We start from the raw sequence: 15,272 nt of genomic DNA, 5'->3' as shown, positions 1-15,272 counted from the left end.
CGGAGCGCGCATTGATCTTGCTAGTCCTTCTAAAATTTTAGTCCAAAAGAATCACTTGTTCACTTGGAATCCTTATACGGACAGGGAAAAAATTCCCAACTCAGAATATTAGTTTTCACGACGAATGTTTTAGTTTCTAAGATCAAAAAGAAATAATTCTAAAACTCAAATTGAACTTGAATTATACCCGCGTGAAGATGTTATATGAGATGTCATGAGATCTCATTGCAAATTTCAGATGTATGAGATATCATACAGAACTCATTAAAATCTCATATAGAGCTCATCAACGTCTCTGCGAATTTCAATTATTACACCGCCCGCACAGGTAGAATAGAGATGCTTGTCTTACAATATGCTAGCCCGCGAAAAATACGATAAGGGCATATGAACTTTATATGAACTTTATATTTGACATAACTTTATCCGAACGTGGACAATGAGACTTTGCCAAACTTGGATTTTTTTTACTAAATTTGCAAGTTAATTGTGAGTTTGTTGATACGTGTGTTGAAGTTTTGCAAAAATGTTTTGCAAGTATGGCCACTGCTCCTTCAATAATATAACACAATGCATAACTGTATTTTAAAGTGTCTCGTGAACTCATATAAATACCTAGTTTAGAGTGCATTATTTTTTGCACAGTTACTGCAAATTTTGTACAATTTAGGGCATTTTCAATAACCAATCGTACAACTGCATTTTTATAATCCTTACTAGCGCCACCTACATAATCAACCCTGATCATAAAAGTTTGCAGCTGAATCTGCAGTCAAAGCTGCAGCTTGGCATTTATATTATATTTATTCACGGCTTAACTATAATAGCCACTTTATAGCACTGACTAGCATAAATCCGTGGCATAAATAGTCCTTTATTGCACCGTGCATATCGCCCTCGCTCCGCTGGGGCGCTAACCTCACGGCAAAAAAGGACTGCTAATGCCACGGATAGGCGTGACAGCGGATTTATGCTCAGTGCTATAAAATATCGTACGATACACGCGTCATAAGTCGATCTTCATGGCACGGCGTTAAGCGCACTCGCTACGCTTGGGCAGAGATTTATGCACAGATCGAAAATAGTGCATACTAAACTCTAAATAATCCCATGAAACGATTATTATCAACTAATATTTTAGAACAATAAAAGATTAAGTACAAAAACAACGCCACCTAATCTAATATTTTTATAAAACAACGTTCCAAGAATAATGCGATTCGACAAAAAAATGTAAATAGCTAAGCAAAAAAGAACGCATGGAAAATAGTGACGATCAAATTAATCGGTCACGTTTGAACCGATATGACGACAAAGATACACTTATTTAGTAACCTCTTATACGAAAGGTTATCTGGACTATTTAATCGCTTTGCTTGCCAAAACCAAATACGCGCACATGTTATACTTTTTATCAATACACAAGATAGCTTGAATAGCATTAGCGGAATATAAATTAATCATTTTGTTGATAAAATCTATGTATCATTGATATATACACTGATAAATTTATATTAATTATATTTAAATGTTATCATATATTATAAATCACTTTTTCGATATATAAAAACAATAAGTTAATAAAATAAATTCTGATGCGGCAATCGCACTATAGCGTAAATCGTAAAATATGAAATCAAAAGTTTCCAGGATTCCTTAATGCATTTCGACCGCTGCGCTGGTCAAAATTTCGGGCCGCAGGTATGAACGGCGCAGGTAAAAAAGTCCGCATTGTGCAGAGCCGCCCAATCCACAGCCGCAACTTATACTGAGTAAGAGTTAGTATACAAGCTGTGAGGCCGAGGAGTGGGGCATCCGCGTCTCTCTGTGCTTTTGTAACGCAGTTGCTATAGCTCAGTTTCTGTTCTTTGCCGACGCCGTAAACAACCTCTCTTGACATCTGTAGAGAATTCGATCAAATTAATCGACTTTTATTCGCGACTGGGTCGCTGAAATTTTGTGTGTGGGTGAAATTTTGTGTTTTCATTTTTCGTTTTTTAAGATGGCAAAAATGCTGGCGTTCTATGCCTTGGCAGCTGTTCTGCAGGTGTCGAATTGGTAAGCGATTTCATGTAAACGAAATTCGGTATGGTTCTGTGCAATTGTTAAAAACGCATTTTTATTTTTATTTATTGATATTATCACCAGTACCTTTAATTACGTTCAAAAATAAAGCTAGATTAAACAAATGAATCAATTGAACAATGAATGAATTGCTATTGACTATGCTGTGTTTTGAAGTGCACTCGTATTTTTTTCCTGGGATAATTGTGACTAAGCTTCGAATAAATGCTTCTTGTATACTGCTGATTGTACCTAATTCCTTTTAATATTATGGCATTTCGTCACGCATGAGTTTTTGTATTAAAAGTGCAATGATGCACTAGTCAATCACATTTTACAAAATGTGTCTCATCATCACTGGAACAAAATATTAAAAAATTGCTAGGCTATAGTCAGCACAAGCTTACATTTTTTAAATTAAAATTCCAAGCCTAACATTCAAACTACAATCTCGGCTCTTGTTCGTTTCTAAAATTCTAAAAATACAACAACTTTTCTCAATATAATTCATGTGGCTGAAACGTACCATAAGAAATCCGCGGTGGTTCGTAACTCTATACATGAACACACTAATAGTTGCAATGGTAATAGGTAGACTCTAATCGGCTAGAATCAGGGTAGTCTTAATGACCGAACTATATACTTGCCGAATAATGAATAAAAGAGCAATTATGATGACCAGGCTTCCGTATTAAAAAAGAGAGTTGATGTGTCGAGGCAATTTAGTTAGCCACTCTTCTCTAACGATCCTTTTTAGGTGGAAGTAAAGAAAGAAAAGACTTTCATATATCAAATCATATGATGACAAGAAAATTCTCAGATCAATTACAAAAATGATATTGATACACTGTCGAATAATAGCTCTATACGCGCTGTATAATTCAGCAGTGTAAACTCGATCTATAGAGTAAGAGCCAGGATCTTCTGCTCAGTCTACACGTTCATTATAACTATATGCTGCAGTTGCTTCATCGCTTATAAGCTGCGGGTAACCACCTAGTGGCACTTCTCCGCAACTCACTCTCTGCTCTCTCATACTTGCATGATGAGAAAATTTTGTTGTATCCATCAGTTTTTAATGTCACTATATGACAAATTTTAAAAAGTGAAATATATGTATTTAAGCCAATTTTTATCGTTTGATTATATCACACAATTTTCAAAAACCCAGCGATACACTAGACTAAATCTTGAATTTAAAAAAAAATGTTAAAATAATTACTGATCAAGATAAAAAGTTTTCTGCTATTAACAATAGCAATTTCAAAAAAAGAAGAAAATTACGAGACTAAGAACATTTTTTAATTCGTATGATTTACAAGCATACTTTTTTTTATAGTTGTGGAAAATATAATTAATAATAAAAATAAGCCTATAGAGTGTACTCGTACTTTGAAGTTTATTTCATTTAGTGATACTTAAAACTGACGAAGTAAAAAAAAATTTCCTCGCGTACTTCTGTATTAGAATAGCGTAGACGATGCACGTCATTTTTTATCCAAAAAAAATTCATCACTATTTCTCACGGAACCCCAAACTTCCTCTCTCTATCTCTCTTTCTCTCTCTCTCTCTCTGCAGCATGAATCTGCCGGCCATAATAACCGCAAAGTACGATATGCTGATCTTCACGCAAGCCTGGCCCATGACATCCTGTTACGAGTGGGAAGAGAAATCCCCGTCTCACAAGTGCAATCTCCCACCGGATGAGGAATGGTCAATCCACGGATTGTGGCCTACGAAAAACGGGACAATGGGTCCGTTTTTCTGCAACAGAACTATGCACTTCAACTTGGCAGCGCTGGAATCACTCCGGGCTCAATTAGAAGTCAAGTGGATTGACGTACATAAGGGCGCAAAACCCCACGAGTTCTGGAGGCATGAGTGGGAAAAACATGGAACCTGCTCTGTCGACCTAGAGGTCGTGAATACTGAGAAGAAGTATTTTCAGAAGGGATTGGATCTTTTGGATCAGTACGATATGAAGCATGTACTTGGAAAGGCCAATATTGTGCCAAATGGAAAGTACCATCTGCAGGATTACCTCGACGGTGTGAGGAAAATTTTGGGGAAGAATGCGCAAGTTGAATGCGTGAGAAATACCGTAAGATTATTTATCATCTTTTTAAATGGGACGAGCTTAAATTAAAGTCATGAGAAATATTTTTCAATAGACATTTTTAGGCATAAATATCCGATTTTTTAGTCATAATTTATGTCCGAGATTATCACGTGGCTCTCTATTTGTCGAACAAATTAGTTGCCAAAAATTGCTTCAATAAATAATAAAGGAAAAAATCCGTAACGTTTTTATAGAAAATATTTTTGTTTAAAGTATTTTTTTCTTTTATTAAAAAATAAGTTGAACGCATTTTTTCACGAAGTACAACTTAAAATTTATTACCACTCTTGATAAATGTGATTGCAATCATATTTTCAATAGTACGTGAACACACTGTGCAGTTTTTCTATAATTTATCGCTCTAAAATATTTTTTACACTTTATTATTGTGATTTTTACCATTATAGTATATGTATTAAATGCATTTGCAACAAGTAATTTTTTTTTATAATTGCAGAAGAGGAAGGAGCTCTACATATCCGAAATGCGCATCTGCTTCGATAGGCAATTCGACCTAATAGATTGCAACGGCATCCCTCACTTTCCCAGCAACTGTGACCACAACCAGCAAATAATATATCCAGGAAGTGTGCCAGATTTGATAACGCATCTGCAGCCGTCGGCTATTCAGATATGACGCTAGCTGTACTATGAAAGACTAGCGATTGCGGTGCCAATTCTGCTTCTAGATAATTTCTTTTCTTTGACACGTGCAACTGCTTATGACTGTATACTCTCATATTGAGATTGGCGCGGTTTCTTTTGTTATCGACGATTCTGCGCAGATTCGCTGGAACTTCAATCAGTATAAAAATATATGCGAGAATTGAATTGTTAATAAATTGTAAAATTTCAAGAAAAAGTGAATCAATTTGTGATGTTGAACATGCACATCACAACAAGCGTCTGTCTGATGACAAATTATAAACAATCTAATTATAACGATTTATATATTTAATTAAAACATTTTTATGTATGATTATTGAAATTTTGTATCCAATTGTTAAATGCTCTTGATGTAGGAGTATTTTTATCACGCAAGATAATATTTTATATATTCATTATTTTGCCGCGATGCAAGAAATGAAAAAAAAATAATGTTATACTCGCAATTCACAGTAAAAATACACTGTATTCTCAATTGCACGCTTTTGCTTCCTCCTAGAGGAAGCTTTGTAATAGTAAAATATTGAGTTTCTTCAAAACTTCAAGAAAATACTTTTTGGTATGTTAGAAGTTCAAATCAAGTGTTTTTAGAAAATGTCCGTGTAGATGTGTGTGTGTGTGTGTGTGTGTATGTATACCGTAAAATTTCTGGAACTACTCCGTCAATAACAATAAAATTTGACATGCATATATATTTTTGGATTCTTAATTCCGGAAAAACAGTTATTTTTTATTTTCTCAACTATTCTTTTATGGCCATTTTTTGATTTTCGAAAAATACTATTTTGCGTTATTTCAATCATCCAATTGTTACAAACAATTCAGCTATAATGCATTTGAAAGAGAATAAAATTACATACTTTTCATCGTTTGGTCCTCGGAATCGACCGCTTTGTTCAGCAGATAAAATCAAAAAGGTGATTTTTTTTTTAATTCATATCTCTGAAACTAAACGTCATAACCTCGCGAAAAAAATTACCTCGATGGGTCATGTGTCAAACTATATTTCAAGTGATTTGACTACTTATTTTTTCAGTAATAAATCGAAAACTGAAAAAAATGAGTTGTTTTTGGCAATTCAACGATACCGCAGCGCCAAAAAGCCAATGTTAATTTCCATAAGGTGGTGAGTTTTCAAAGATGAGACCAACCCGATTTTACTGTGCATTTTTTATATATATATATATATATATATATATATATATATATATAAATACTTCCGGATCACTTAAAATCCGACGCTCCGATTGGCTGTCTCATGGGTATAGAGAACTCTTAAAGTGAATATGTAAGACCACGTCGACGCAGGCTAAGAAAACGAACATGGCCGCATGCGAGCTAACAGTCGACAATGCTATCAGTTCTAAAAACGTCAAGCATTCAAGATCAGCAGGTAAGCTAGAATCAATCATAACTATTTGTGAATAGTTATGAAAAATAAGATAGTTGCACTTTACGAAATTATTATTTTAACTCACACTTGCCGTCCCGCCGTCTTATGGTTTATCGATGAAACACTCAAATTATTGGTTTTGAGATGTGCCTAAATCTGTTAAATCGTACAAATTAAAACAAGGACATTTTTTATTATAATCTTAGTTACAATATAAGTTTATTGTAAAAAATAGAATTTTAATATTGCGGAATTAGCTCAATTTTTATTGTAGCAACTGAACCTCATTAAATAATCATGTTTTTTTATTAATATAATTTTATTTTTAAGTAAAAACTTATTTTGTAGTTATATATAAGTATATATGAGTAGATAAATAGCATATAACGCATACGTCTTGAGATGCATACTTTATCGTCATTAAATATTATAAATCGTTAAATATTATACACATTATTTACATATTTCTGAATAAAGCAGCAGTGCAAAATATAAACAAACTGATACGTAGAAATAAAGAAATTAAAGAATTTCAAAGTTGACAAGGTGATCGAATACATGAATAAATAATGATATTACTAGATAATACATTCACTTATGTTTTAATTTACTAGACTTGGCGCAGTGCGCTGCGCGCACTGTAGTAGACTATAATTTCATTAACTTATTAAATGGAATATAAATACTTGATTGATATTTTTAATATTTGTTTTCTATCACGGAAATATATCAAACTTTACAATATATGATTCATTTCGCGCTCATATAAATTTCAAAATTGCCGCGGTTTCGTCGCCAACTTCCTTTTAAAATTTTAAGGTTATGTCTAGAGAATAGAATAGTCTCGAGAGTAGAATGTCTATAGAATATTATAAATACACAAATTATAATTTGATATGTATTATAGTATTATATTACATTTTTAATATTAGAATCAATTTTAGAAATCAAAAACAAATCAAAAAATTCTAACGATACTTTTGACGCATGCGCACTACATGAGCCAATCATATTGACGCATTCTTGGCTTCACTTCATCCGGTCATGACTTTTTTATATAGGGATACGCTTCTTCTGGCCCTTACTGCCTCGACTACTGTAGAAGTAGGTCTCTCTTAGAGGAAAACCAAAATTATAAAATCACAAATGACAATTAATAATTATCTTTGAATTTTATTCAAAATCATAAAAATGTATAAATACAATTGAAAGTATAAAATACATTTGATTGCCATTTATCGAAAATAAAACCTTTCACGGCATATATGCATCACCAACGCTCTTCTTGATCTTCCTGCCTAAACTACTGAAGAACTAGATCTCTCTTTGAGGTCCGCACTTTGCTTGTTTTAAAAAGAGCATCATGTGCAGTTTCGGGGGCACTAACTAACACTCATTCAGGAGATATAATCATGGTTTTGTTTGGCCGATGTTAAGATACCTTAACACTACGGCGCTAAAGACTCGGTTTTTCATTAGCAAACTTTATTTAAAAAGTTTTATGTAATAGAAAAACAATGTTTTTTGGGACGACATCCCTTTAAATATCATCATAACTAATTTGTGAATCGCGAGCAAAGCGAGCGTTTTTTGCTACTATTTATTTAAAACTTATATTATTGCAGCAAAAATTTGACTTTATTAGACGCCAACCGTATAAGCATACAATCTTAGAATTTTTAGTTTTATATATCAAAATATTAATAGAAAGTGTTTAGAGCATCAAATATCCTCAAAACTTAGAAAAGTGAGAAACACTGCTCGCATATATAGATATACTTATAGCATAAAATTGAAACTTGCGATTGCTGTAACTTTTCAAAAAGCACCGCTTGCACTATCAAATTTTTATTTTCTTGATTTGTATTATGATTTTACATCATGACCTAGTTTTTCAAAAAGTTGTAAAATTTATTTTCTTCGTAATTAAACAAAATGTACACTAAATTTAGACTTAGCCTATGCTTTCCATGTTAAAATACACAACTTCAAGACCCGATATCTTTTAACGGGGTGTAAATTCGATCAACGAATAACGCGTTAAACGACTGGATCGCGTTCCCTCGATGCGGCGGAGGATTCCTCTACGCCCGCGAAACACCTCCGTTGCACGCAGCTGTCTCAGCTGCCTCAGCTGCTTCTATTTTGCTGGGTCTACGCGCCGTCTGGAGCGTGCTCGGCTGCTCAACTGCGTTAGATAAGTACTAATAAATAACGCCCGCGGAGGTGGCGGTATTCGCAGGAAGGAATAGAAATCGTAAGTAAGTATAAATATTAAGTCTAAGTTATATTTCACTAGCGCGTCAAAACCGTGAGTTTACAAATCTAAAAGAATAATAACAATACGCAAGTCGCCTACAACTTTGCGACTCGCACGATTATATCGCCGTGAAGGTCACGCGCGCCGGATCACCCTCGCACGGGTGATATACACTCTCATGCACTCAATCACAGTCACTGAGCGTCACACAAACCTTCACGATCTTGTCGCAGACGCTCCTGATCCCGGACAGACTGCAGGACTAGACGTTGCTGGACCGCCAAGCAGGGAGATCAGGAAACCCGAACTCCGCGTCGCACTCATACACAAGATATGATTCGATCCGCTGGACACAGCACAGCACACGATTCGCCTTGTTAATGACAACCTACTCAGGGTTCCTAACTTCTCCACACCATTTAATTTTACACGGACTTCATGGCGCTGCTGTATCTTACACCCTACTCAGGGTTCCGAACTTCACCACTCCGTTTACTTTTACACGTACTTCGTGGCGCTGATGAAAACTTACAAGGCGAATATCACAAGCGAAGTCCTGTGTTTACCTTCAAAGGCCGAGAGCTATCTGAACGCGCACCTGAAGGATTAGCCCGCGCGCTCGCTCTTATTCCCGAATTCGCACGTGTTTTTGTTCGCGCGCGCGAGTCTACCCTGTTTCGTCGCGGCGCAGCGGTACTCATATACCGCTACGAGTTAGCCGCGGTGCTCAACTCGTTACAATCTTCAAAAATCATACCGCTTAGGGGGTAAAAAATTTTACCACATTATAGAGGGCACTTAATAGAATATATTCACAAAATTGCAGCAATCTGTAAGAATATTAATTTTTTGAGTGAACTACCTTAAGTTTAATGAATCGTTTTAACAAAAGAAAATTTTGATCGGACTTTTTGTTTTCCTAAAATCTTGGGAATACGAACAGATGTTTACGCGTACTTCGTCGTACTTATGCGATTGCAGCGCCAACCTTAAAATCTAATTTTACATAAAACTTTTTAAATAAAGCTTGCAAATGAAAAACCGAGTCAGTAGCGCCGTAGTGTTAAGTTTAATGAATCGTTCTACCAAAAGAAAAATTCGATCAGACTTTCTGTTTTTCTAGAAGTTTGAAAATACAAAATACTATGTGCTGGATTTGCGAAGCTTTTGCGCCGACATCTCTTTTATTATTTGACGTGTTATTATTAAATATACTGTTAAATATTAGATGCACACTCGATGGTAGTTAATTCTTGTGGAACGTTTCTGAAATGCTCTAATAATATTGCCAGATTGATAAATTCTAACCAATCAAAAGCACGAATTCGGAAAGGTTTCATAAGAATTAATTACCGTCGAGTATGAATGAATATATATTCAATACAGCCAACATTCAATAAAAGTACTTATAGCTACTAGTAGAGAATAAAATAGAAATAAATTTTAAATATTAAAAAATGTTTTTATAGCACTGCGTGACCTAAGTCTGCGTTTAAGTCACGCCTATCCGTGACCTCGCTACGCTCGGACGCTAACCGCACGGTGCAGTACAGGACTGTTTATGTCACGGATAGTTGTGACATAGCGAACTTAAGGCAGGCAGATGCTATAAAATAGCATACGATACTTGTGACTCAAATCGACCCATTATTACACGGCATGTAAATCGCCCGAGCGTAGCTTATCTACACGCCGTGTAGTAATGGGCCGTTTAAGTCACATGTATCGTAATAAACTATTAAACTCTTTGTAATTATTTGATGACAGTATTAATTATATTAACAAAATCTAACAAAAAAATAATATTAATTAAACATTTTTTTATTTACATTTATAAAATAATGTGAATTGTGAGATTATAACAATCATAACATTTATATTCTGTACTAAAATGTGATACATAATACGATATTTATTTTTATATTAAGTGATAATAATAATTTTTTTAGTATAGCGCTATGTTTATTATCACGGACAAAAATGTTCAAAAAATAGAAGAAAACTCAAATAAAAAAAACTCATAATTTTCCTTACGCGCCGTGCATTCGTGTTGTAACGAGCAGCGAGATATTATATTATATTTTTTATTATATTCGTCGCGAGAAATTAAGCTAGACCGGCAGACGACGTCGTCGGACGGCTGTACCGACGGAAGACCGAGGTGAGGGAGGTCGAGAGGGAACTTGAGCGCGTATGTAATGGAATCTCCGATTCCATTACGCGCTTATGACACCAATTTAAGTCGGTCACACAATTTTTCTACGCACGAAACAAGAAACACACATACGTGAGACACTCGCGAGCATCGTCATCGCAGCAGCTGCAAGAAGCAGTAACTCCCACCACAACGTATTCCTACAAAAATAGGATTAGAGGCGTAGCGACAAACCGCGCTCTAGGCAAAGATCATTCGAAAGAATGGCTAACGCCAAGAAAAAAAAATGACGGCGACGAAATAAAAAGATGTCACTGAACGAGTCGCGATATTTCTCACGAAAAGCGACGAAAATCAAAATAGCTATGCGACGAGGAAGCATCGGTCGAGCACGCTCTCCCGAAAACGAATCGGGAAAAGCTACACATGACAGTACGCAGGCGACGAAAAGCAGCAGGAGAGCTGTCACAAGACGCTTTTCCTAAAAACTCAAGGTAATAAAAATTTTACGAGGTCACGCAAAGTCAAGAGAAAAGTCGTGAGAATATTATTAGGCACTCCTAATATGGAAAATCAAGGTTACAGAATTTCCAGTATATAAAGGCCGGGAGCAAAAGGGTGCACATGGTTTCCTTGAACTCGTCATACTAAACGAATCGCTACTGTTCGCCAGATCTAGTCGATATCAGTTATACTATTCAAATCAGTATCGAATCAGTTAGTCGCGAGTCAGAACAGCGCGGACGAACTTTGTCGCCACAATAAAACTAGTGCGCAATAAACCAATTAAAAAGTGCGGATACGTTAAAGAGTTCGAGAAAGAATAGCTTATACAAAAACTAAGTGATCGTGTCAAGAATAAGACAAGCGCTACTTTCACCATCCTCTCTCATCACGGAAAGAGAGCCGACACATCGGAGCGCCCATCTGTCAACACCTGCTTCAAAGAGGGACAAGCTAGGAGGACCGAGACACACACCAGCCTGACCGCACTGAACCATCGACGCCAGGCTCCAGAGCGCCAAAGACCCACAGCTGCAGCTTCCTGCTGAGACATCGATACATCCACATACACACACACACACACACACACATACATATATTGTAAAAGGTACTTTTCTCTTTCTTTTCTAATCGAGTGAATAAAATCGTAGTTGCTCTTAAAATTCTAACGGCTTTAAAGTGATTTCGTTATCCGGCTCCCTTTCCCGGAAGACAGTGACCGCGTCTGCGGTAGCCAAAAGGGATTTCTTTTGAATAAATAAAAATAATAAATAATAGCCGAAGATAGGGACTCGACATCGTAAGTATATTGGTGGGTTACGCACATTCCGATGTAACACGTAGAATAAAGGAATCGACAGACTTTCGCTACTAGCGCGCGAGAAAGGAGCTCATCTCAAGAACCGCGAGAAGCCCGCTATCGTGGGACGAATCCGACCCGTATCCGTGAGGGATCTGCAAGGGGAGCGCCGGAAGGGACCTGGAGGGACGCCTCCATCGTTCGAGGGGAAACGCTTCCCGACGCCCGGGATCGCATTGCCACGGTGAGAGGTGCGAGTCGAGACCGACTCCTCGCACCAGCGTAAGTCTCGCGTGTGTTCACCGCGGAAAAGCCCGCGCAAATCGTCGCTGACCGTTGCTCGTGGCCACCGAGCTTCGGTCCGGTTCGCGACGGTTATCGCGTCTCTCTCGCGCCCGTATGATGCGCCTTCTGTATTCATGATTCTAGCTTTGCTTACAATATAGTTTATCATTCTGTTGTTTACATTTCTGTATTCTTATCCGCATAAAAAAATTTGAGATCTCAAAGTGATCAAAAAGTGACATGTCTCAAAAATGGCACTTTTTGAATCATTTAAAGATATCCAACGATTGAAAAAGGTAGAGAATTTTTTAGATTGATTTGAATAAGATGGATTACAATTGATATTAAGAAAATAATTTAACCGAAATTCTCGGCAATTTCAAGGTGGTTTTGAGACGACGTATTGTGACGTTTTTTCAGCAGAATTGAGATTACTCCGTTTTTGAACGTAAAGACGGGTTTAAGATATATTATGATGATAAATTTGAAACGATTTCAAGACTCGATTTTATGAACAAAAAAACGCTTTTATAATCATAATAAGATGTATTGAAACAAATTAAATCGCAATACTGTGTATTTTATTTATTTCAATTAAATTATCAGGGTAAATACAAAAACAGATCATTCGCGCTCGATATCGTTGGCAGGTTCAATAGCATAAATACAATCCCTTATATTTAACCTAAAACAGACGCACTCAAGATCTTGAGCTTTTACAGCTGCGAGAGATTTTGGTCGTTTCGCTGCGATTACATGCATTGTTGGTATGGAGTTATTATTTTCATTAAATACACTCATACTTTCACACTCAACTATTACAGCATACACTTCACATTCGTTAGTACATTTGATATAATTTTTATGTTCCAAACAATTAAAGGGCATACTTTTACGAAGTATTTTATAAAGCCTTTTTTTCTACTGAATTATCCAAATACTTTACGCAAGATGAATTTAATTTTTTCTGGAAACTGTATGTTTCAATTTCATACATAATATTGTTTTATGCAGACGTTTGAAACAGTGAAATTTGTAATTTCTTCTTACTCTGTTTAGGTTTAAAGCTTTTTTTATATCATCCAGTCCATGTTTCTCTTTATAAGTCGTTCCCACTATAAAAATTTTATTAGAAACATGAAGTAATTTTCGTCTGTTTCTGTTTCTCTGTTCAGTTTTAGTACAAAACAGAGCTGTATCGCTGTTTTTCCGTAGAATAGTATTTTTTAATTCCGACATATTTAACAAGATAGATATACTGACGCATGGATTTGCAACTCTGGATTCTTCGATCCATGTACACAACTTTTCAAAATGCCATTAAGATTTTCGAATGAAAAATACGAAGACGTGAAAAGCGGTCTTAACTGTCTCACAGCATCAGGCAAATGTAAAATTAAATGAACATTCATAGTCATATTATTTATACCGTACAAAGTTTAAAAACGTTTATCATATTTTGTGAGAGCTGATTTCGCTTTACCTAGCATAACTTCCGAATTACTTGCTGGATTAAGAATCGTGATGCCAAATACTAAAAGCATATGGTATTGAAAATAAATCTTTTGCATGTATTCTTTGAAAATTGGTAGGCTGTATACTAATAAAAAGACCTTTAGTTCAGAAGCTTTCCAATAAGATAAATCATTCAAGCTTCGTGGACGTCTAACAACAGAATCTATTGGCCGAATAGAACAAATGATTTTGTTTATATTAGCTAAAAATGAATTCAACGAAGCTGGATGATCAGAGTGGTCTGTATCAAACCGAATAGTCATCAATCTTTTTATAATATTGATATAAACACAGTGCATTACATCTATTGTAGTTGTAACAATAAAATCATGAACAATTTCGGCTATCACAGTTGGACCCCGGACACCGACGACATCAGTTTTTTTCTCAATGGCTTCTTTCGCAAACTGAATGGTTTCATTCGATGTACGTAAAATAATATTATCAGTAAAAGGGTATGTTTGTACATTTCCAACTCTTTTTCCGCGAATTCTACATTTTTGACACCCATACCACCCATTGAACTGTTTCATGTTTAAAAAAAGAGATTTTGCACATAGATCGCACGTTCCACAAATTATCATGCCCTTGTACTTGACAGTCGCTTTGTTATTAGTTTTAAAATATACACCGTTAAACAATTTTTTGAGAGAATCACGAAAAATGCTCATAAAAAGATTGGGCAAAGGTTTATGGGCACCAAACCATATTCCAGCTAGTAAGATATTTTCTTTCATGATTCTTTCTTCGTATGGCAGCTCCTTTATCGACAAAAAAAATGGCCAGATACTAAATTTCGAAGATTTGAAGAGAGGAACGCCATCAGTATTCCAGGTAAAAGATAAATTAGATTTACAAGCTAGTATACGTACGTACCATCGTATACGTCTTCTAAATTGTTAACATTGTTTTTTGTTCTATGGAATATATAAGTTGAAATTTTGTCATAAAAGCCAGGCCGTTTAAGCAGAGTTCTTAATTAAGCAATTAACGGTAATTCAATAAAATAGCTGACTTTAGTATTATCTTTACATTTTGGGCATGTGGCTTTTTTTTATTTAATTTAGTCAAACATTCTGAACAAGAAAAAATGACGCTTAAGGATGTTCTATGGTTACACGAAAGTTAAGAGAATGAAATAAAAAACTATAGATCATACTCGTCATAATCTTAAGAAGACCTACATGAAATTTTAGTTAGCGTTGCCGCACGAACCTCTTAGAAATCAAGCGTAACGTTAATAAAACGCAAAGCTTGTAGGCTGCGCGAGGAGGTGCGCGGTGAGAGGGTAGTCAGCGCGAGGTGCGAAAGGTCGCCCCGTTCCTCACTCCGCCGGCTGAAAGCATAGAACATCCTTAAGTTTTCGCCGAACCCAAGTATCACGAATAATGGGAGTGTGAAAGTATATGCCCGAACAGAAAATATTTTCAGGTTATATAGTACTGTCATACATACTGTACCGTCAAACAATTAGTTAGTAGTAAAAATTACCATTCGAATCGTAGAAAATT

The 15,272-nt window shown here is 35.8% G+C and overlaps 1 protein-coding gene across 1 annotated transcript; it reads left to right on the top strand.

Annotated features, from left to right (window-relative positions):
- The first annotated feature begins 1,027 nt into the window (after nt 1-1,027).
- LOC100114298 (ribonuclease Oy) lies at nt 1,028-5,538 on the top strand. Its single transcript, XM_001599308.6, has 3 exons — nt 1,028-2,058; nt 3,644-4,166; nt 4,642-5,538. Exons 1-3 carry the CDS (start codon nt 2,003-2,005, stop codon nt 4,819-4,821), a joined length of 759 nt encoding a protein of 252 aa, XP_001599358.2. The 5' UTR covers nt 1,028-2,002; the 3' UTR covers nt 4,822-5,538.
- Nucleotides 5,539-15,272: the final 9,734 nt, after the last annotated feature.

The sequence above is a fragment of the Nasonia vitripennis genome (assembly GCF_009193385.2).
Source record: "Nasonia vitripennis strain AsymCx chromosome 4 unlocalized genomic scaffold, Nvit_psr_1.1 chr4_random0006, whole genome shotgun sequence".
Classification (NCBI taxonomy): Eukaryota; Metazoa; Arthropoda; class Insecta; order Hymenoptera; family Pteromalidae; genus Nasonia; species Nasonia vitripennis.
Note: the sequence above shows the minus strand (reverse complement) of the source record. Positions and strands in the feature narration are given on the sequence as shown.

Bases quoted from the DNA above. Each gene is read 5' to 3' on its own strand.
- LOC100114298 (XM_001599308.6), top strand. From the start codon at position 2,003: ATGGCAAAAATGCTGGCGTTCTATGCCTTGGCAGCTGTTCTGCAGGTG. The intron at 2,059-3,643 runs GTAAGCGATTTC...CTCTCTCTGCAG, and splicing joins GTTCTGCAGGTGTCGAATTG to CATGAATCTGCCGGCCATAA. The intron at 4,167-4,641 runs GTAAGATTATTT...TTATAATTGCAG, and splicing joins TTGAATGCGTGAGAAATACC to AAGAGGAAGGAGCTCTACAT.